The sequence below is a fragment of the Hypanus sabinus genome, chromosome 17 (assembly GCF_030144855.1).
Source record: "Hypanus sabinus isolate sHypSab1 chromosome 17, sHypSab1.hap1, whole genome shotgun sequence".
Lineage (NCBI taxonomy): Eukaryota > Metazoa > Chordata > Chondrichthyes > Myliobatiformes > Dasyatidae > Hypanus > Hypanus sabinus.
The window spans coordinates 39,393,481-39,416,473 of NC_082722.1; the positions used below are offsets into that span (position 1 = coordinate 39,393,481).

Here is a 22,993-nt window from a genome sequence, read left to right on the forward strand (position 1 = left end):
TTGACTCAGGCAAAGCAGATTTATTTGGCTTTCACTGTTTTGTTTTAAAAAGAAAAACAACATGGCAAAAAATACTTGTAAATTGTACTTGAAGCCATGAGCAACAAAACGATGTGTTCAATACTTGCAGGTGTACTCTCAATCACATACTATGTTCAAAATTAATTTTCCAATTCATTCATCCTCTAACTTTAAGCAAATAAAACAGATGTGATTGAATCACTAACTACTACTTCTTGTATCAATTTCCAATTGCACATCTCCACACTTAAGTTGAACCAATGTTTTATTTGTGACAGTTTCCATTTGAATTTGTAAGGGTTTGTGTTGATAATTGTGTACTTAAATTGCTTGACAAAGCCCCCAACGGGCTAGTTTAAAAAATGCTTAAAGACAGCATGTCATGGCGATGGGAAGACAATTTATTGTATTAGCAATTACATGTAATCTTCTGAATTAACAGATGGTATCCTAGGAGAATCAATTACAAACTGCAACCCATTGGAAAATAAATCAAACCAAAACATGTGAAGACAGACATTTATGAATTCAAACCTAAAAATGCAACAAGAATATAAAAGTTAAATCATCTGTTTCAAAGTTACGATGAGTCAATTTCCAACAGCTGAGACAGGAGGTATTCAATATGCTGGATCCTTCTTATTGAAAGTAATGTGCACTAGCTGTTGGATTGAAATAATTGAACCAGAAGCAAAAAAAAAATCAATTAGTAAAAAGATGTCTGAGTGACAGAGACAAGAAGTGATGGGTGGGAGATGTTGAGAAGAGGAAAGAGCATCCAATGCCATGAAGTGAATTGGGGGGGGGGGGGAGAGGGAGAAAACAAAATAAATTTTTTTTCTAGAAGTATGCCATAAATGACAATTCCAAAAATATATAATCAAATACTGCCAATACAAAGCTAATTGGTCAACATCTATAAAGTGGAAAGATGAATTAATTCTTTGGTGTACAGCCTTAATCAGAACTTCAGTTCTAATGGAGGATTTACATCAAAAATATTAACTCATCTTTTCTCTTCAGAAATGCTATCAAATTAACCATTATTTTCTTGCATTTACTGCAGAGGCAGCAGAGTTCATTTTACAAAAATGATATACATGCTAAATTTACAGTACATATTGTAAGTTCATTTGCCATCACAACTTATCAGTCTCATATCTAGAAAACAAACTGGAAACTATTGTTTTTTTGTGTGAGTGAGTGAAATGACAAAGCACACCTAATACAGCACACAGATAAGAAACCACAATTGCCAAGCAGAACAGGTGAACTGCTCTCAAATGTCACTGGTGTTTTAAACTTTCCAAGGTTTTATTCCTTGTATGAATTATTATAAAATAGTTTTAAGGCAAACCATACTTATTATTTCATTTACAAAAATTTGTCTACATTGCTTCAAGGATGTTGTGCTGTCTTAGAAGAGGAGGTTTATTTATCAATTAACAAAACAAGTCATTAAATATAACTAGCAACATTCCTAAAATGGTGGCAAAGATTCTCAATGGAACCAGTATCATTTTAACTACTGCCCCGTTTATTATGGCATTTCACCATATTAATTCTTGTTATTCATTATATAACTATTTTAAGATCCCTTTTATATTTGTCAGGTTATAAGTTATGGATTTACAAACTACTACAGAATATCCTAACAATCAGGCATTAAATCAAATCTTATCTGAAAACTGAAATACATTCACAAATGACAAAAAAAGATAAGTATCTGCAATATAACTCTAACCTTTCATCCATTCCTAAATAGTTTTTGGTTTACCTCCATCTGTGTAATGCAGCATCGATTTGGTTAAGAATGGATTAGCAGCATATACTGAAGCAACACAATTTATTCACTACATACAGTAAACCATTAAGATAATAAAAATGCATTCTTCATCATAAATGTATCTAATCAATAAAATAAAGATTAACTTGGAATATAAATTTGGCATGGAACATCTATCTGACTAGTACTACTGTAATAAAGTTACCAGACAGTAGGTTTCTTATACTGCTATATATTTTCTAACACAAATCATTAATATTTTAAATCTGAAAGTATTTATTACAGCTTTGAGATCAATATCAACTAGCACCATATTAAACAATTTTTTGATCACTGGTAATGATTCAGCATGTGGATTTTACAGTAAAAGTTCTGCATCAATTCATGCCTTCATAGAAAATCTGAAGCAATCATGAACTTTTAAAAATGTAAATAATGAGTTTTTGTGGAAGAATCAATGTTAATTACAATCATCTTTACTTTCCATTGTATATTTTAGAGATTGAATGGCATTCCATTCAATAAATAGAATTATTTTGATTACCTTGATGGTGATAATATGTATTAATGAAGCCAGTTAAAAAAGATACCTACTTGTGCATCAGACTGATTGCAAAATTTGCTGTAAAAAGCCTTATATTGCTCAGCTGGACAAATGCTTCAAAGCATTCCAAAAGGAAAAGTTGTTCTTCAATCAAATACAGTTAACTAAATGTTCGGAATAGCAGCGAGTTCATTGGTGGAACAACTATCATGGACTTCTGAAAGGATCCATGTCCCATTCTAATAACACCCATTGTAGTGAATAAGTATTTCTATCACTCCACATTAAGATTAAAATTCTTGAATGAGTAAGCTACATGAATTTAATTTTCACTGCTCATTTACACTGCAATTATTCATTTTTGTCTAATTATCTTGTGGATATATACCAATTGCAACTTTTTAAAGAAATAAATCAAAGAACATTTGATTTTTCCACTCCACTCCTAATAATTTTATTCAGTTTGCATTTTAAGGACTTTTTTTCTCAACAGCAATTTTAACCAAGTCCATTTTTCCCCCGTAGTTCCCATTTTTACTGAGGGAAGCTTGATGCTTCTGGCATTGATTTTAATAAGTAAGATGTATCCGCAGTTGATAGGAAAATTGTAGTGTGAACTTCTCCAGTAATGTCTGTTTACAAAGTATGTAAACACAAATGTAACTATATAACACAAGTTTGTTAAATGATATTTGGTCATGATTTTATGTACAAGAAAGCAAGTTGGAGATGCACTAGGATTGAAGGGTTCAACAAACAGATACACATACATAAAAAGTTCAAGAAACAAAAGCAGTATCTATTAGAGCAGAATGCTGTGAGGTTACTCTCTACAGAAATTAAATATGGTTTTGCCTGTACTTAAAACTTGTACTAACACAACATAGAAAAGCCAGAAATTGGGACAACACAGACTTATGCTGTCATATCTATAAGGATGTATTTAGAAGGAAATTTGTGATCATTCCATTTGGTAAAATACAATATGAATATTTACTATTACACCTGAGACAAGGAAATATTAAAACTTCCTTTAAAATATTTCAGAGGAACAATTCTGTTCATACAGCATCTTTAACAGTTGTACAAATATCTGCATGCTGCACACAGAATTAAACAGTATTAAAATGTTGTCTCACTTTTCCAGATGCCACGTGCTACTTAAAGCCTTAAACCTAGTGTACTTCAACAACTGCTGGATCAATGATATCTTCTATTTCAGAATCCAAATGAATCTGGAAGTTGCTACATGGATAAGCATTAGTATAACACTTTCAAGCTTACCAAATTGCCTTCTCTCTAATATATAAAGTGTAAGAGAACATCATTGGGATCTGTTAAATTACTAATACTGAAAATTTCAAATTTAAACTGCAATGACATGTAAAACCTGTTACCCCAAAAACACACAAAGATTACCAATGCAAATACTGTACTGATACAATCTTTTCTGTATATACACAATAAAAATGTCAGTATATGCAAAAATAATTTTAAAATCGTGCACAATGTATACATTTGTTGTAACATTTAAATTTTCCTTGCAAAGGAAGCAACAGAAATTTTCTTTTTCAATAATTTCAAGATCCTTTCTTGTTTGATCAACTCCCATAACATCTTAAACCCGGAGAGGGGAATTCTTGTGCAACGATTCCATCTGTGTCAAAGTTCTGCTTCACTGCAGCTTATGGCCCATCTAAATAGGGAAGCAATGTTTGTGACAACCGCTGCAGCCCATGATCATTGAACAGCAATCTGGAAAAAAAAAATCAAAATCCAGACTCTTGGAAAAGCTTCAGCAGATCCCATCTAGCACTGCCCATTTCATGTGGCTTATGAGATCGCTGCAGGAATTTTTGTTAACCAAGTCAAAAACAGACTATCGACACAAGTCTGCTGAGGCTGTGTCTCTCTTGGGCTTCTTCTTTTTGCTAGGAAATGATTGTTGATGTGGCTTGTTTACTGAATTCTGCTTGTTCGATACGCTTCCAACTTGGCTGGAGTTCTGTTGTCCTTGGACGCCTTTGATAGATGAACGGAAGAGTCTTGCTGCACTGAGCTGGAACACAATCATATAGTGAGCACAATCTGAAATTGATCACTGGCAATCTTATCAATCTATAATTCAGTGGACAGAAATTTGTAAAAAAACATTGCAAATATGCACATCTCCACTTGGTATTTAATTTTTTGCAAATTGAGGTCTAAGTTTCTAAACTTTTCTTCACTATAATAAAAATGTTCCTGTGCAGCCCATGTAATTCTGACAGCAACAGACAGCAATTACCAGAAACTGTTTAAACTTTAGCAAAGCTGGTCTACTTTACATTAATGGTACAAATCTAGTCAGTATGTTTTCATAAACTGCAGTGCACACACCAACAACGAAACTGTCAGGCTAACCACATTTGAAATTCTTAAAAATCTACAAAACTACCAAAGCACTATTCAAAATTGTATTCCAGTTTTCTACTATATTTGTGTTCAAGGACACTATACAATGTTACAGCAAAATCAAATCTCTTATAAGGATGCAAAATGAAACTGGAAATTGAGCTTCTGGGGTTTGAAGAATGATTGGCCTTCAATAAAAATTTTAAAAATGTAAAAAAAAGATCTAGCTTTCATTCTAGTTCTTTCTGTATATGGAGAACTAACTTCACTTCATCCAGTACGAGAGTGCCCTCTATATTGGGTCATTGGGTGAGATTTTGAATAGTTGCCTGCACATTTCTCATCTAAGGAACCGTAATATAGCAATTGAAAACTATTTCGGGGTGCATGATGAAGAACAGTTTGAGGAGCTCCACAACCAGTCTAGCTGATTTTTTTTAAAGAAAGAGGAAGAGTTAGATTAGGAATGCACGCATAGACTGTAAGACATAGATCATATCATAAAAGAGCAAAATTAGCCCTTTCAGTCCATCAGGTCTGCTCAGCCATTTGATCATGGCTGATTTATTATCCCTTTCAAACCCACTCTCCTGCTTTCTCCCCACAATCTTTGATGTCCTTACTAAATCAAGAATCTGTTAAGCCTACACTTTAAATATACCAATGATGGTCTCCATAGCCCTCTGGGGTAATGAATTCCATAGATTCACCACATACGACAAAAGATCTGGTCATGATTCTCATACTAAGATGTATTTGGGGACAGATTTGAAGGCCAACTGTTTTTTTGCCTTCCATTTTTCCCCCTAAGTACATTAATACCCATTGGCAACAAAGTACAGCATTCCTTAATATTCATTTCTCAAGTATGTAAATTGGACTGTATACAATGATTTGTAGATGGGCACCATGGTAAGATATGAAACGTTTATTTCAAGATATAACTAAAGCTTTCCTTCTTAACTTGCGATAGACTAGTGTCCTATCCTTGGTGGGGGGGGGGGGGGGGGGCGCATCTTGTACTCTCAGTTGCTTCACACCACGGAAACCAGCATAAGCACTGGTCTGATGAGCCTATAAGGCTCGGGACAGACTAACATTTCCTTCATAACTGATATATTTAAGTGGCCAACATGAAGATAAGTGGTTAAATGGGTCTCGTAATCAGGTGATATATTATACATATGAAGAGTGATGTGACATTAGAACAGAAAATGTGTTTTGAATTTGGTTTCATGGATAGCCAATATAGAGTATGACTGGGCCAAACTGTCCATTGCATGAAAGTTAAAAGTTATTAAAGCATGACAACTTGCCATGTCAAAAACATTTTTAAATCTTTCAAGCATCTTATCCTAATGGAAATCTATCACTTAAGATTTTTCTATTCACTGAATCAAGAAAAGTGTGGGATGTCAAAATGCATTAGAGCAAGTAGCAACTTTTAAACAGGGTTATGAGATGCTTCAGATTACTTTACCGTGGGAAAATATCCAAGTGTCAAATTACATAGTAATGAGTCAAATCATCAGAGAATACAGGCATAATGTCTTATCAACAGATAACATCTTATAAAGGGACAACACATTTTCATTTCCCTTGACTCAATTGTGGAATATGACAAACAGCCAAAACATGTTTTTATAATTAAATTGTTGGTAAAGAGATATTAGCAATTATTGAACTTATTAATGGATGGAACAGGGAAGAGGAAGAGGAACGAGATCAATTTGGGTGTCATAAAAGTTTCATCCAATATTAATTCTGGCAATAAGAATCAAGTCCAAAAATCTCTAGCTATCCAAACCTAAACTCGAGAGGAAAACATAAAAACTTCAAACCTGGGCTTTAGTATTGTTACTTGTTGAATTGTTTGATGGGCTATGTTGAGTTTTCAAACTTGGCGATGAAGATGATTCTGCTATTGATCCTTGTGGCACTGATCTGTTAGTATTTGACTGATGACTGCTAGATTGTTTGGAGCTTTTGCAAGATGTTCCATCAGAATCCTAGATGTAAAAAAACATGAAAAATACAAAATGCACTGAAGATGCATAGCATTCCAAAACAATCACAGAATAATCTTACAACTACAGCATTAGTGTATGCAAAAGAATAACCTTGAAATGCTAATAAAACCAGCAGATGAAATAGAAACAGAAAATGCTGGAAACTTTCATCAGATCAGGAAGCAGTTGTCAGAAGAGAAATAAAACTGAAGTGGTAAATTTTCCATCAAACCAGATGTGTGCAAGAGAAATATGGAATCTGGGACCCCGCTGATCAGAGGAAACATGGCCTGGTGAGCCTGATTCCAAACCATTAGGATTTCCAAATAGACTGATAGCAGATTATCTGAATTTTATTGTTTTAACAACGTTTTTTAATTCAAACACAGTACTGTAACATCACATTTGAAGTGCCACTGGTTAATTTGTAGATTAAATTCTTACTTTCCCAAGTTATTGTGTGTTAATATGTACTACTGGTCTGGAGTAACGTTGTCTCGTTTGTATGTATGTATGTAAATAGTTAAACATCAATAAACTAAACTTGAAAAAAATATTAAGAGACAGAAGAATATTATTATCCACAAGATACAGTAGTAACTGTGGCTAACAGGTTGGTTACTTACAACATCACTTGAACTGGATAAGGTAGAAGATGCAGAGGATAAGGGACCAGATGAAGAATTTGAAGAATGTTTACTCAGACAAGTCTCAGAGGTTCTACTTCTGGGTTGGCTTATTACTGTGCATTCTTCAGAAACATTGTTGTTGCATTTATCCAGTTGTTGCGGGCCAACTAGCAAAGTTACATCATTTCCTGAGGAAGGAGGGAAAAGTTAGCTAACTGCAGTAACTGTCATTCTCTTAATGATTACTTGTTATGGAGAGCGGCACAGTTATTCATCAAGCCCGATTCATTGAACACTAGCCACAAATTTACCTAAACAGAATCTAATAAACCATAAGAATGGCTAAGAAAGGAATGTTCTCAAGGAGCAAAAAAGGTTGCCCAATGCCATGATCAATTTAGAGACAACAAACGAGGAAATTTGCACCCATTAGCAAATGATTCAAGGGTCAGTGAGGGCAGATTATGAAAGAATCACAGAGAATACAAGGAAAAATCAGAATTAATTAAGATTACACTGAAAAGATAGTGGAAAGAACTGATAGCTACCTCAAAAAATAATTTGCAGGGCAATATTTAAAGGAATGGAAAAGTAGTGCTAACAGAATTCATCCATTAGGAGATAATACAGATTTAGTAGGCTGAATGGCCTTTCTTGTACTAAGACTATTGTTTGATTTTAACAAACACACACAGTGAAAGTGTACCGGCATCACTCACATTAACCTTAGACATCTCATTTGTTGAAATATACAGCATGCCAAGATTATTTTAGTCACATACTTGAGAAATATGTCTGTATAACAACTGTCAGTACTAACAGAACCTGTTAGGTCCATTTCTTAATGTTTATGAGGTAAAACAGGAAATCTGAGTTTCAGTCTGGAAAGAAGGATTCAGAGGTACATGATTTAATTCAGAAACAATAAACAATTTTTACATTAAATGTCAAAATTAAATTGAAATTTTTCACTGTTCTGTATCTTAGGGACAGATAGTTACACCATTCAAAAATCAAATTACATTCTGAAGACATTTTTGAGAAATCAATTTCTAAATGTAACTTAGCATAATGAATACATTTGAATAGTCTTAATGGTTCCAAATTATTAGAAAATACAAAATGGTACCACATGAAACCCAAATACTGCTATGAAAGGGGCAGAGTACATTATTAAAAATTAAATTCTTTAGTTGATTGACCAAGTAATACCTAGTAGAATAGATTTGAATCAATCAGGAAAAGGGGATATCTAATGAGCAACATCAAGATCGAATTGAACCAGGTAATAATTGTGATGAAAGAGTACAATTTAGTTAAGTCAAGAAACAAAGTAGATTATGAGGAGACACTAGAAAAATGGTTATTAATGAAGTGGAGTTTAAATGTCCTAAATATCTTAAATGCTCAAAATCAAGAGAAAAGTGTGGCAGAGCTACCATGGTAGGGGATTCCATGGTAAGAGGAATATGCAGGAGCTTCTGTGACCACAAAGAGCACTCCAAGTTGGTGTTCTTCCCAGGTGCAAGGGTCAGGTATGTTTTAGAATGGCTGCAGGGCAATCTGGAAGGCAAGGGTGAATACCCAGGTGTCCTGGTGCCCCAACAACTTAGAAAAAAAAAGCAGAGGAGATCTTTAAGACAGATTTAGGGAGTTAGATTAAAAAGCAGACTCTCAAAGGGAGTAATCTCTGGATTGCAACCTGTGCCCCAAGCTATTCAGACTAGGAACAGCAACATAGTTAGAATATGAGCTTAAGCAGTGGTGCAGGACGGAGGGTTGCAGAATCCTCGAGCATTGAAACCAGCTCTTGTGAAGGTAGAACCAGTATAAACTGGATGGTCTATACTTGGGCAGGATTGGCAATAATGTCCTTGGGGTTTTGTTTGCAAGAGCTGTTGGAAAAGGTTTAAATTAATATGGCAGTGAGATGGGAATCAAGGCAGAATAACAGATGAAAGCAATACAGAGACCAGACAAGAATATCACAATATAATTAGTCCTCCTGAAAAATATGAATGCAAAGGACAGACTACTGATCTCTCTGAAAATACTTAATACATGTTGATTATGAACAAAATAATTGTATGTTAAGACAAGACACTGGTTATCGGGAACAATTGTATGTGATCAAAGCAAGGAAAATGAAGGGATCTTTCACGTCCTCAAAATCTCCCAAACTGCTTCACAACTTTTCACCATGAACACGTTTTCCAGTGGGGGTAAATCCAGGTTGATAATTTAGGAGCAAGTGTCTTTTCTTCAGTTTATGCTGGGTTATATGTGCTCAAAAATGCATGATTACAACCGTACACACAACCAGGAAAATTTGCTGCAATATTCAAAATACAAATGCAGCTAACAAGTCAGACTTTCCAAATGATACAATGATAACCTTCCAAGTTACCCAAGCTTGTCAACCTGCACACCATCAAGAGGACCATTTCTTCTGGTGTGCTCCTGAAGGCAATCTCCTGATAGCAACCATCGGCAGGGCCCTGTACCACACAGGGAGTGTATTACCATAACAGAGCAATTCTAGCCGTAAATTCTCATTTGACAAGGCCCTGGCCCTCACTTCACCAACCATGAATGATGTCAAATGGCTAACAGTATTACAAAGTACTTTAACAATGTCAGTTTTTTTCTCTTCTTAAACTTTCAGAAGACCTGTCTCTTTCCAGTTCTGAGTGTTCCAATGTGGCTGTTTCTGCTTGGTTTCTGTTTTCTCCTGATACATGGACTTGAGTGTCTCAATCTTGCTGATCTGGTCAAGATGGTACTAGCATACAATGCTCCCTCAGCCAACATTTTCCTGATAGCCCAGAGAAATGTCTTTACTTCTTTTATGTCTGTTTTCACCGTTAATGTTTCTGGGACTGTTAGAGCCTGTGATTTAGAGTTTGGAGATCAATTGAGTGTTCCAGCACTTTGCTGTCTCCAAGAAGATTCTGGGAAGCGAGCATGCACTTAGATGGCCTCAATGCGAAAGTAGTTTGAGACGGGGCACAAGCCAATTCAAGAATCCATTAATTGCTGATTAAAGCATCAAGGAAGATTGAGACTTCGAGGTAACTGACATCAATCAAAATCAGCAGGCATCATATGACAGGTATGGTGTTGGTATATTTAGAGATACAGCATGGAATAAGCCATTCCAGCCCTTCGAACCATGTCACCAGCAACCTACTGATTTAACCCTAGCCTATTCATGAGACAATTTACAATGACCTTCCAACCGATACTTCTTTGGACTGCGGAAGGAAACGCACACATTCCATGAGAGAACTCCGGGATTGAACACCGACGCCCTGAGCTGAGGGTTGCACTAACTGCTATGCTACTGTGGCGCTCTATGTTCTATGAGCCCTTGCTTCATTTGTGCCAGTCCCCAATTAAACATCCAATAATCACTACCCTCCTTTTCGTTTATGCTTCAAGCACGTAGTTCTTAGTTTATTTGTAAGCAAAATATCACTGAAACATTCAATTGTCAATCCTAAATATTTTAAGAACAATTAATGTAAATTCATAAAGATTGCTATACTTAAATAAGCAGATTACCCAATCTTGTACCAATCTAAGTTTGAGGCAGTTTTTTTTCAAAAAATGGCAAAAAACTTAATTTCCAGGAAAACCACAATTACACCCACACACACAAAAATCAGGATGGGAAAATAGTTTACTATAGTTTACTGCTGGTCTGGGCCCATTCAGACAGAGACCTAGTTCTCTGTACACCATGGAATGAATGAACTCTCACCCATGATGGGTGTAATCTGGGAACCAGGACATCAAGACCTGAGAAGAATAAAGCATAGCTCTCATTGACAGACATGAATGTGCTCTCTGTCAGTGGCATTCTGCTAATTCAAAGGCCAATGATTCTACTGGGACGCTGATCTAAATGAAATTTTTAATGTTAAGACAGCAGAGTTAAAAATTAGGGAAGGCTGTTCAGAAAACATGCACATTCAGATGCCATTAGGACATTCAACTTAAAAGTTCAGTTAAGTGCCAAACTTTTTCTGCCCTTTCTCACATACAGACACATGAAGAGTTTGTCAACATGATTAAAAAATTAAAAAAGTATGTGAAAGGAATAAAAGGCAAAAGTAAACAGTATTTCATTGAATTTATGATCTTCAAAGGATTTTTTTTTATATACAAGAATGATTTGCTCAGGAACACACCTACCATTAAATGAAAGATCATCGCTGTTTTGTGATCCCCAGTGCTCCTGTATCCAGGTCCTGTAGTCAGCAACTTCTTGAGTTACTCGGATTATTCGACCCAATATACTGATAAAATACATTTGTATTTAATAGATAATTAAGTCAAGATGAATTGTTATATCTTACAATTGATATTAAATTGCTAACAATAACCTCTTACCTCTCACATTCTTTGTTTGGATAAAACTTTGCAATTGGAGACACAGCGTGACTGAGAACAACATAGGCATAATCAAAGGCTTGCTTTACCTGCATGGCACCATATGAACTCCTACCAACATCATTTCCTTCAGAAAGAAAGAAAAAATACATTACACACTGTACACATGCACAATTTTAAAGTAACAGACAACTTCCTTTCACCAAATTAAAATACAGGTTGCTTGCTACCACGTAAGAATGGAGGTGAAGCAAAATAAAATTTGTGTGAAGCTAGATAAACAAATGAAGAAAGGAATAGAAACTATACTGACAATATAAGGCTGAGTAACCAGGGAGACTTACTTGTTTATTTGTCACATGTACATTGAAACATACAGTGAAAGATGTAAGCATTACCAATCAATGTATTTAGAGGTATGCTGGGGGCAGCCAGCAGCTGCATGATTATATTGGATAACACTGTAGTGGTGTGCTACACGCAGCGCTGAAATAACGACACGCAGTCGATGAGCTGCAGTTGCAAAAGAGATTTATTCGAACCGCAGTCTCGCTTTAAAGCCTTCCTGATCCCGTCCTCCCTGGGCGGGAATGCTGTAGGGGGCGCGTATTCACAGTCGCGTCCTGCGCGTGGGCTTTTCCCCTTGCCGGTGAAGCAGACTTGGCGCCCTTTTTGGGTCTGGGCTCAATGCCGGCGTGCACCGATTTGTGAGCCGGTTCGAGTGCGCTGGGAAGTGGGTCGCCACATAACCCACTCCCAGAACCGGCGATACTCCCCCCAATGTCCACAGTCTGGGTCAGACTCTGTTTGGGAGGTCTGCCTCTGTGCCACGGTGCTGGAATCTTGACGGGCTGCGCCACGTCCACATGGGCCGGTTTGAGACGGTCCACAGTGAAAACCTCCTCTCTCCCCCCATGTCCAGCACGAATGTGGACCCGTTGTTTCTGATCACCGTAAACGGCCCCTCATAGGGCCGCTGTCCGCCCCATCGTACAAAAACGAACTTACAGTTTAGCAGGTCTTTGGGTATGCAGGTCGGGTTCTGCCCATGCTGCGAAGTGGGTATGCGGGCCAGGTTACTGAGCCTCTCGCATAGTCTGCCCAGGACTACTGCAGGTTTTTCCTCTTGCCCCCTTGGGGCTGGTATGAACTCCCCACCAACTCGGCCGACGAGGTGTGCAGATCTTCTTTGGGCGCCGTGCGGATTCCGAGCAGGACCCAGGGAAGCTCGTCCACCCAGTTAGGTCCTCCCAGGCGGGCCATGAGAGCCGACTTCAGGTGACGGTGGAAACGCTCCACCAATCCGTTCGACTGTGGCCATAGCTGACCACAGGCTGGAGGTGAACTGTCGGAGGTAATGTGGGCCGGTACACCAAAGCGAGATACCCAGGTGGCAATCAGTGCCCGGGCGCAAGATTCGGAGGTGGTGTCGGTGAGCGGGACCACCTCTGGCCATCTTGCGAACCGGTCCACAATAGTGAGGAGGTGCCACGCTCCGCGTGACACTAGCAGAGGGCCCACGATATCCACATGAATGTGGTTGAAACGCCAGTGGGTGGGGTGGAACTGCTGCGGCAGAGCTTTGGTGTGCCACTGCACCTTGGCAGTTTGGCAGTGCATGCACGTTTTGGCCCATTCACTGACCTGCTTTCGGAGTCCGTGCCAAATGAACCTGTTGGAGACCAGCTGGACGATTGTCCTGATGGAGGGGTGTGCTAAGTTATGAATGGAGTAGAAAACGCGCCGCTGCCAGGCTGCTGGGACGACAGGGCGGAGTTCGCCGGTGGTGACGTCACAGAGTAGGGTCCTCTCACCTGGGCCTACAGGGAGGTCCGGTGACTGCGATTCTGTAACTAGGGATCTCCTCGTCTGCCTGTTGCGCCTCCGGCAATGCTTCATAGTCTACCCCTTGGGACAGGGCTTGAATGGTAGGGCGAGAGAGAGCGTCTGCCACAACATTGTCCTTTCCCAAGACACGCCAGACATCTGTTACATATTCAGAGATGTAGGACGGATGTCGCTGCTGGCGGGACGACCAGGGATCGGACACTTTCGTGAACACAAAGGTAAGCGGTTTGTAGTTCGTGAATGCGGTGAAGGGCCTACCTTCTAAGAAGTACCTGAAATGCCAGATTGCCAGGTATAGCGCCAACAGTTCCTGCTCGGATGGCCGCATGTGATTGCTGAAAAACACCAGGGGTTCCCAGCAACCCTTAATGAGTTGTTCCAGCACTCCACCGACTGCCGTGTTAGATGCGTCCACTGAGAGGGCGGTAGGGACGTCCATTCTGGGGTGCACTAGCATCGCGGCGTTTGCCAAGGCTTCCTTCGTTTTAATCAAAGCGGCAGCGGACTCCTCGTCCCAGGTAATGTCCTTGCCCGGACCCGACATCAGGGCGAACAGGGGGCGCATGATTCGGGCAGCTGAAGGGAGGAAGCGGTGGTAGAAATTTACCATACCCACAAATTCCTGAAGGCCTTTGATTGTGTTGGGTCGGGGGAAATGGCGGACTGCGTCTACCTTAGCGGGCAGAGAGGTTGCCCCGTCTTTAGTAATCCTCTGGCCCAGGAAGTCGATGGTGTTGAGCCCGAACTGGCATTTGGCCAGGTTGATTGTCAGGCCGTATTCACTCAGTCGGGCATAGAGTTGACGGAGGTGGGACAGATGCTCCTGACGCCTGCTGCTGGCTACGAGGATGTCGTCCAAACAGATGAAAGCGAAGTCCAGGTCGCATCCCACCGCGTCCATTAACCGCTGAAGTGTCTGTGCGGCATTCTTTAGGCCGAACGGCATGCGGAGGAACTCAAAAAGGTCGAACGGGGTGATGAGAGCCGTTTTGGGGACGTTGTCCGGATGCATCGGGATTTGATGGTATCCCCGGACGAGGTCCATCTTGGAGAAGATCCGTGTGCCATGCAGGTTTGCTGCAAAATCCTGTATGTGTGGCACAGGGTAGCGGTCTGGTGTTGTAGCCTCGTTCGGCCTGCGGTAGTCGCCCCATGGGCTGTCGGACCGCTGTATGATTCCCAATTCCTCCATCCTCTTGAACTCCTCCTTCACTAGTCGGAGCTTGTCCGGAGGAAGCCTTCAAGCACGGGCGTGGAGGGTGGTCCCTGTGTCGGGATGTGGTGCTGTACGCCGTGTCTGGGCATGGCTGCCATGAACTGCGGTGCCAGAACCGATGGGAAATCCGCCAGGACTCTGGTGAAGTCATTGTCGAACAGGGTGATGGAGTCTAGGTGTGGGGCTGGCAACTGTGCTTCACCCAGGGAGAACATTTGAAAGGTCTCGGCGTGGACCAGTCTCTTCCTTGGCAGGTCGACCTGTAGGCTGTGAGCCCGCAAAAAATCTGCGCCCAGGAGCGGTTGGGCTACGGCGACCAGTGAGAGGTCCCACGTGAACTGGCTGGAGCCGAACTGTAGCCACACCATACAGGTGCCGTAGGTCCTTACTGTGCTGCTGTTCGCGGCCCTCAAGGTGGGACCTGGTGCCCTGTTGTGGGTGTCATAACTCGGAGGTAAGACGCTGATCTTGGCTCTGGTGTCGACCAAAAAAACAGCGTCCCCACCGCTTGTTCCACACATACACGAGGTTATCCCGCTGGCCAGCCGTCGTAGCCATCAGCAGCAGCTGGCTCTGGCGTTTCCCGGGAACTTGCAGGGCGGGCTACAGCGGCAGGCTTCTGCGCCCCACCGCTGGTGGTAGAAGCACCATTATTCGTTGGTCTCCTCACCCCTCCCTCTGGGGTTAGTGGGCTCTGCTGCCGGGCCTGGTCTGGTCTGCTGCTGGGAGCGTGGCCTGGTGATCTGTGCGATGGACGCCCCACTCTCCTCCTTGGCTTTCCACAGCAAGTCCGCCTGGGCTGCCACCTTCCAGGGTCACTGAAATCCGCGTTGGACAGCAGCAGGCATATGTCCTCGGGCAGCTGCTCCAGGAATGCCTGCTCAAACATGAAGCAGGGCTTGTGTCCTCTGGCCAGGGACAGCATCTTGTTCATCAAAGCCGTTGGCGGTCTGTCTCCCAAATCATCCAGGTGCAGTAAGCGGGCAGCTCGCTCGCGCCGTGAGAGTCCGAAAGTCCTTATGAGCAGGGCTTTGAATTCCGTGTATTTGCTGTCCGCTGGGGGAGACTGTATGAACTCCTCAACCTGGGCCGTTGTTTCCTGGTCGAGGGAGCTCACCACATAGTAGTAACGTGTGTCATCCGAGGTTATCTGCCGAACGTGGAATTGGGCTTCTGCTTGCTGGAACCATAGGTGAGGTCGCAGCGTCCAGAAGCTTGGCAGTTTTAACGAAACTGTATGAACAGATGTGGCGTCGTTCATCTTCGGCCCAAATATCGTTTGGGCCGTCAGGGTCACCAATTGTAGCGGTGTGCTACACGCAGCGCTGAAATAACAACACGCAGTCGATGAGCTGCAGTTGCAAAAGAGATTTATTCAAACTTCGTGGCCTCGCTTTAAAGCCTTTCTGATCCCGCCCTCCCCGGGCAGGAATGCTGTATGCACAGCCCCGTCCCGCGTGCGGGCTTTTCCCCTTGCTGGTGAAGCAGACTTGGCGCCCTTTTTGGGACTGGCCTCAATGCTGGTGCGCACCGACTTGTGAGCCGGTTCGAGTACGCTGGGAAGTGGGTCGCCACAACACCACCTTTTTGGCACTCTTCCAATATCAAGTATAATGTCTTTCTACCTTAGTTCTATGGGTTCTGAGATGGTTCAATAGGCCAGTGTTGGCTTTGCAGATTTTGCTACTAATGTTATAGGAGAGCCCTGACTAGGGAGGCTTCTGGGTAGAATGGTGTGCTCTTTCTGCCTTTATCAATGGCCTTCTGTGAGGAAAAGATTTTAAGTTCTCAGTGGCCCCTCTCTATTATGTGATCACAGGCCAGGGATTCTCTCTACACTGCTATTGTGTGGCGAGGCACAGCTCTAATGCCATCTGTTAATTTGCCGATGACACAACTATTGTTGCCAGAATTTCAGATGGTGAGCAAGATATATCAGTTAGTTGAATGGTGTCTCAGCAACAACCTTGCACTCTATGTCAGTAAGACCAAAGAACTGATTGTGGACATCAGAAAAGGCAAGACAAGGAAACACACACCAGTCATCATCAAGGGATTCAGAAGTAGATAGAATGAGCAATTTCAAGTTCCTGGGTGTCAATATCTCTGAAGATCTATCCTGGGCCCAACATATCAATGCAGCTACGAAGAAGGCACGACAGTGGCTATCGATTGAAGAGATTTAATATGTCACCAAAGACATTCGCAAATTTCTACAAATACACCATGGAGAACATTCTAACCGGCTGCATCACCATTTGGTACTGGGGTGGGGGGGGAATGAAAAGAAGAGAGGAGAGGCTACTGAACAGGATTGAAAAAAACTGCAGAGAGTTGTAAACTTAGTTAGCTACATCATGGGCAATAGTCTCCATAGAGTCCAGGACATCTTCAAGGAGTAATGCCTGAAAAAGGTGGCATGCATCATTAAGGACATCTATCAACCAGATCATGCCTCATTGTCATTGACACCATCAGGAAGCAGGCATAGAGCCTGAAGGCATACATTCAATGATTCAGGAATAACCTTTTCCCCTCTGCCATCCAATTTCTAAATGGACACTGAACCAATGAACACTACTTTACTACTTCTGTGTGCACACGATCACACACTATAATTCACATTATAGTATACATTACTGTAATTCCTTTTTTGTTATGTATTGCATTGTACTGTTGCTACAAAGATAACAAATCTCATGACATATGGCAGTCATATTAAAACTAATTCTAATTCCTTGAGTTAATCAGGATATAAAGAAATAACATTTTTTAAAACATCTTTGAATTTTTTTTGTCCTCCTGTAGGAACTTGGGAGCATGTATTTCAAGGGTCACCTGGATCAGGTGCATGAGTGATGCTGTGTGCCCTTTGGAGTCAGTTCAGTGCAGTACCTCTCCAGAGCTTTGGGAAGCCTGCTGCCAACAGTCAATGCCTCTAAATGGCATGGATTACTTACTTAGTTGACTTAAGAGGTTCTGATCTTGGCATGTTCTTTCTCTGTTGGATAAAGACTATAGAGGTAGATGGTGAATTTGATTATCACTATCTGCAATACTGCAATTGTCAACTAGAAAACAACAAGGCCTTTAGAGAAGATGACATACCTACTAAAGTTCAAAAGTTAGGTGAAGAGCAGCCTTATCTCCAACATCTGGAAAGGGGGGCATGCCAAATGTTCTCAAAGATGCTTTAATTATAGCATCATTTCACAAAACTAATGTCACAATAGATATGATTTTCACTGCAGCAAAACTCTTGAGAAGTTCAAGGAGCAACATCAATATATGGCGTTCAACTGTGGACAATTTTTTAAAAATTTCATGGTTGTGAGAAATACCAATCAAAGCCTGCCATATGAGAACACATGCCATGATTCCAACCAACAGGTCTGCTTGCACTGTAATTGGTACTGTAGTAACTGCACACTACACCTCAGTCCAGATGAAGGTTCTCAACCAGAACATCGACTGTCAATTTTCCTCCAGTGATCTTGCCTGGCATGCCCAGTTCCTCCTAGCAGCTCATTTTTTTTTGCTCCAGATTGCAATACCTGCAGACTCATGTCTGCATGATTTTTGCTTCATTACCATTCAAAAGAGCTACAAATCCATTACTACTTGGTAATCATCTGCATGTAATTTTTGATATGGATTGGATAACATTCAAGTGCATCACTGCAAAGCATATGAAGCTAATAAGGAGCAAGTTTTAGTTCTTAGAACAATAAAGAATTGAGTGTACCTTGCTGAAGTGGATCCTCAATATACAACATTGATGGCCTGTATCCATCAGTCATATTCTTTTGCACTTCATCCTTAGCAACATAGGAACCACCATCATTTATCCGTATACCAGTCTTCAGGTAATTAAAATGCCTTCCATAGAGTTCAAAAAATTCAATTAGGAGCACTCCAAGATTAGCATCACAGCTGTAGACATCATCTCGAGAATGCAACTACAAGCAAAGGAACAATATGGATTAATTTAGATAATTTTGTAACCAGAGTCTTCTTTCAGTTACTAATTCTAAGAATGTGAGCTACAGCTTTAACTACAAATTGCACAAGTATACCAAGATTTACTGAATGGAAAGATTTAAAGTAGGATAGGATTTATTCAACTCTGCAAAACATGCTAAATAAAAGCATCTCATCTGGGATCTTGAATGAGAAAGAACAAATCATAGTCCAAATATGAGTAGTTATGGACAATACAATCTCTGCATTGAAGTGAAGCATAAAGACAAGGCCAGCAGACTGTTATTCAGTGGTTTTATGAATAATAAAATAATGTAACTACTCATTGACACTCAGGATAAACTTTACTCAGATAAGAAATTTATCCTTGATCATTTGTAGTAAATGGATAATATTAGCAGCATCAGCAGAATCAAACTTTGGAGTTCTAGCATAATGCACAACTACTATATTGTTGTCACATGAACATATTATAAACCTCGAGAAAATGCAGGCTAAATAGGATTACGTTCAACACAAAAATTCTGTAGATGCTGGAAATCTTGAGCAACACACCCAAGATACTGGAGGAACTCAGCAAGTCAGGCAGTACCTATGAAGGAGAATAAACAGTCAACATTTTGAGCTGACACCCTTCATCAGGACTAGAAAATGGGGCAAAAACCAGAAAAAGATGGGTAAATTAAGTAGAAAAATAAGTAAATGAGACTGAGTGACAGGGAGAGGAAGAGGCAAGAAGCTGGAAGGGGATATATGGAAGAAATAAAGGGGTGAATAAGGAATCTGATATGAGTGGACAGTGGACCATGGAAGAAAGGTGAGGAGAGGGAACAGAGGAAGGTGCTGAGCAGGTGAGGAGAACAAAAGAGATGAGATGGTAACCAGAATGGGAAATGGAAAAAGACCGAAATGGGCAAGAGGAGTAATTGCCAGAAGTTAGAAAAATCAATGTTCTTGCTCCTCTAATCTGAATTTGTGCTCATCTCAACAGCAGAGGAGACCACGTTCATTCGCTACCCATTTCAATTTGAATTCCCATTCTGACATTTAAGTCCTTGGCCTCCTCTACTGTCAAATTGAATACAATTGAATTTTTATGAACAGTTGAGGAAAAGGACAAAATACATGTGATACGGTGGGGGGGGGGGCGGATGGCGAAGAGGGTTGGGAGTAGCTGGGTTAAACAGTCAAAATATAATTGACAACTGGTTGTATTGAGTGTAATTTGTTGATATTGCTATAAAAATTAGTTATAAATATTTCCATTTTGTTTTCTACAACTTATTATATATTTACAGCAAAGCAATAATTCTCTACTGTTCAGAAATCCCAGTGGTTTATCATCTGGCTCACTAGTTAGTCCTGAGTATGTGCCAAGGCCATGCAAGTGACATGTGTAGCCAAAACTGGAATCCTGATTATGGACTGGGTGTGTGACTATGGTCAGGAATGTGGCTAGTTTTCCAACCAGAGCTGAGGTATGGAGTGCTTCAACATAGAGACTGAAACTCACAGGAATCTGTTCCTATCCCTTTAAACACACAAACTCTAGTTCCACTCCTTTTATGCTCATTGGATTCACTGAAATATTACAGACATGTAGCATTTAAAAAAAGTGAAGTAGTGTGTTGGGGCCTTCATTGGAGTAGCATGCAATAGTCCAGAAAATCTTTTAGTCCAAAGTCCTGAGGGTGGCAAGGGCATCAGATATTTACTGTAGTATTATTCAGCAAGGCATAATGAAATCTAGTGCAATTTTTTTAATACATCTTCCAAATAGGTAAAGCAGCATAATGCTGCAGGGGAATCCACTTGAATTGACTTTAAGTCTTTGATGTAATGGTGTTTGGAACTAAGATGCAGATTACCCATCATTATATAAGCATAACTACAATTATTTCTACCATTTCTAGATAAAGAACAGCCTTGTCAGATCCCAGCTATCTGCTCATGTGAGAAAAGACAGCTTCTGTAAATTTATTAATGATTATAACATTTCCAAGTTCACGGAGGCAACAATAGGGAAGTTTTATAACTGTTCGTGTATTTTTTATTTTCTTCTTTTTTTAAAAATTTTTTTTATTAGTTTTTCAAAACATTTTACAAATTAAAAACCCCAAATCCCAATAAGGAACATTAAAACAGTGCACAATTAAGCATACAATAACAATATGCTACAAAGGAAGAGAATTCAGCAAAAAAAAACACCTGAATTAAAGACAAGTAAGCTTAGTGTCCTCCCCAAGCCCCACAACACAAGAAAAAAAAGCAACTCCAGACCAACCACAACACAATATAGAGTATAAGTCAGGACAGCCAAACTCCCAGACTGTGAATACACTCAGCAACAGAGGGTTCTACCAGAAAAAAAAAGAGGAGCTGAAAAAAAGTCCCTAGCCAAGAGGAAGGTTATGAAAGTACTTGATAAAAGGTCCCCAGACCTTATGGAACTTTAGATCCGAATTGAGAACTGAATAATGAATTTTTTCGAGGTCCAAACAGGCCATGATGTCGTTAAGCCATTGAGCATGAGTGGGTAGGGCAACATCTCTCCATCTGAGGAGGATCAAGCTTCTAGCCAGGAGAGAGGCAAAGGATAATATTCGGCATTTGGTCAGACCCAGACATAAATCTGTCTCGCCCCAAAAACCGAACAGAGCAATTAAGGGGTTTGGTTCCAGGTGCTGATTCAGAATACATGATAACGTAGTGAAGACATCTTTCCAGAATTTCTCCAAGCTAGAACAGAACCAGTACATATGGATGAGAGAGGCCACGCCTCTCTTGCATTTATCACAGAGCGGACTAACGCTAGGGTAGAATCGAGATAGTTTAGATTTAGACAAATGGGCTCTATGAACAATCTTAAACTGTAAAAGGCAGTGGCAAGCACAAAGAGAGGTTGAGTTAACCGATTTGAGAACTGAATCCCAGCTCTCCTCAGATAAGGAGATATTTAAATCCTGCTCCCAGGCCATTTTGATTTTATCCATGGGGGCCTGTCGTAAGGCTGCTAGTTTATCTCGGATGATTGATATTAAGCCTTTACCTAGTGGATTCATGGAAAGAAATAGGTCCATAGCATTTTTCGCAGGCATTTCAGGAAAGTTAGGAATTAAAGGAACAATAAAGTGTCGGATTTGGAGATATCTGAAAAAATGAGCATTGGGCAGATTGAACTTAACAGAGAGCTGCTGAAAAGAAGCGAAGCGATTATCAATGAAAAGATCTTCAAAATGTCTAATGCCCTTCCTATACCAAACCTGGAATGCTGAATCGTATGTAGTAGGTAAAAAAAGGTGATTATGAGCAATAGGGCTGGAAACTGAAAACCCCTGGAAACCATAGCATTTCCTGATCTGAGCCCATATACGCAAAGTGTGTCTAACAAGAGGATTAGCTGTTAGTCTGGGCAGACTACTAGGGAGTGCAGAGCCAAGAAGTGCAGAGATAGATAATTCTTTAGTGGAGCTCAGCTCCATCGCCACCCAGTTAGGGCATTCGGGTTGGCCATGGAAGAAAGACCAGAAGGTAGCACAACGTATATTAGCTGCCCAATAATATAAATGAAAGTTAGGTAAAGCCATGCCACCCTCTTTTTTAGATTTTTGGAGATGGATTTTATTAATTCTAGAGCGCTTATTCTACCACAGATATGACAAAATAATAGAGTCTAAGGAATCAAAAAAAGATTTAAGAATAAAAATTGGGATAGATTGAAATAGGTATAAAAATTTGGGGAGAACATACATTTTAACAACATTAATATGACCTACCAAAGACATAGATAGAGGTGACCATTGTACCAGACTGTTTTATAGCATATGAAAGATTGGCAAAGTTTTCACGAAAGAGATCTTTAAACTTCCTTGTGACTGTAATTCCAAGATAAGTAAATTGATTATGGACTATTTTAAAAGGGAGATCATGAAATGTTAGTTCTTGTGCTTCTTTATTAATTGGGAGAAATTCACTCTTATGTAAATTAAGTTTATAGCCAGAGATCTGGCTAAACTGGTCAAGAAGTGAAAACATTAGAGGTAAGGATGTAGATGGATTTGAGAGAAAGAGTAATAAGTCATCAGCATAGAGAGAAACTTTATGCTCAACACCCCCTCTCCAAATCCCAGTCAATTCAGGGCAGTTTCAAAATGCTATCGCCAGAGGTTC

The 22,993-nt window shown here is 40.3% G+C and overlaps 1 protein-coding gene across 1 annotated transcript in view; it reads right to left on the reverse strand.

The window, feature by feature from the left end:
* Positions 1-401: 401 nt before the first annotated feature.
* Positions 402-22,993, reverse strand: part of tent4b (terminal nucleotidyltransferase 4B) — a 61,477-nt gene continuing 38,885 nt past the window's right edge. The window contains exons 7-12 of the mRNA XM_059992891.1: positions 18,588-18,801; positions 11,779-11,905; positions 11,581-11,684; positions 7,381-7,571; positions 6,587-6,754; positions 402-4,410 (exon numbers count right to left, since the gene is read on the reverse strand). Coding sequence (XP_059848874.1) covers positions 4,231-4,410; positions 6,587-6,754; positions 7,381-7,571; positions 11,581-11,684; positions 11,779-11,905; positions 18,588-18,801 — 984 coding nt within the window. The 3' untranslated portion in view covers positions 402-4,230. The remainder of the gene's footprint in view (positions 4,411-6,586; positions 6,755-7,380; positions 7,572-11,580; positions 11,685-11,778; positions 11,906-18,587; positions 18,802-22,993) is intronic.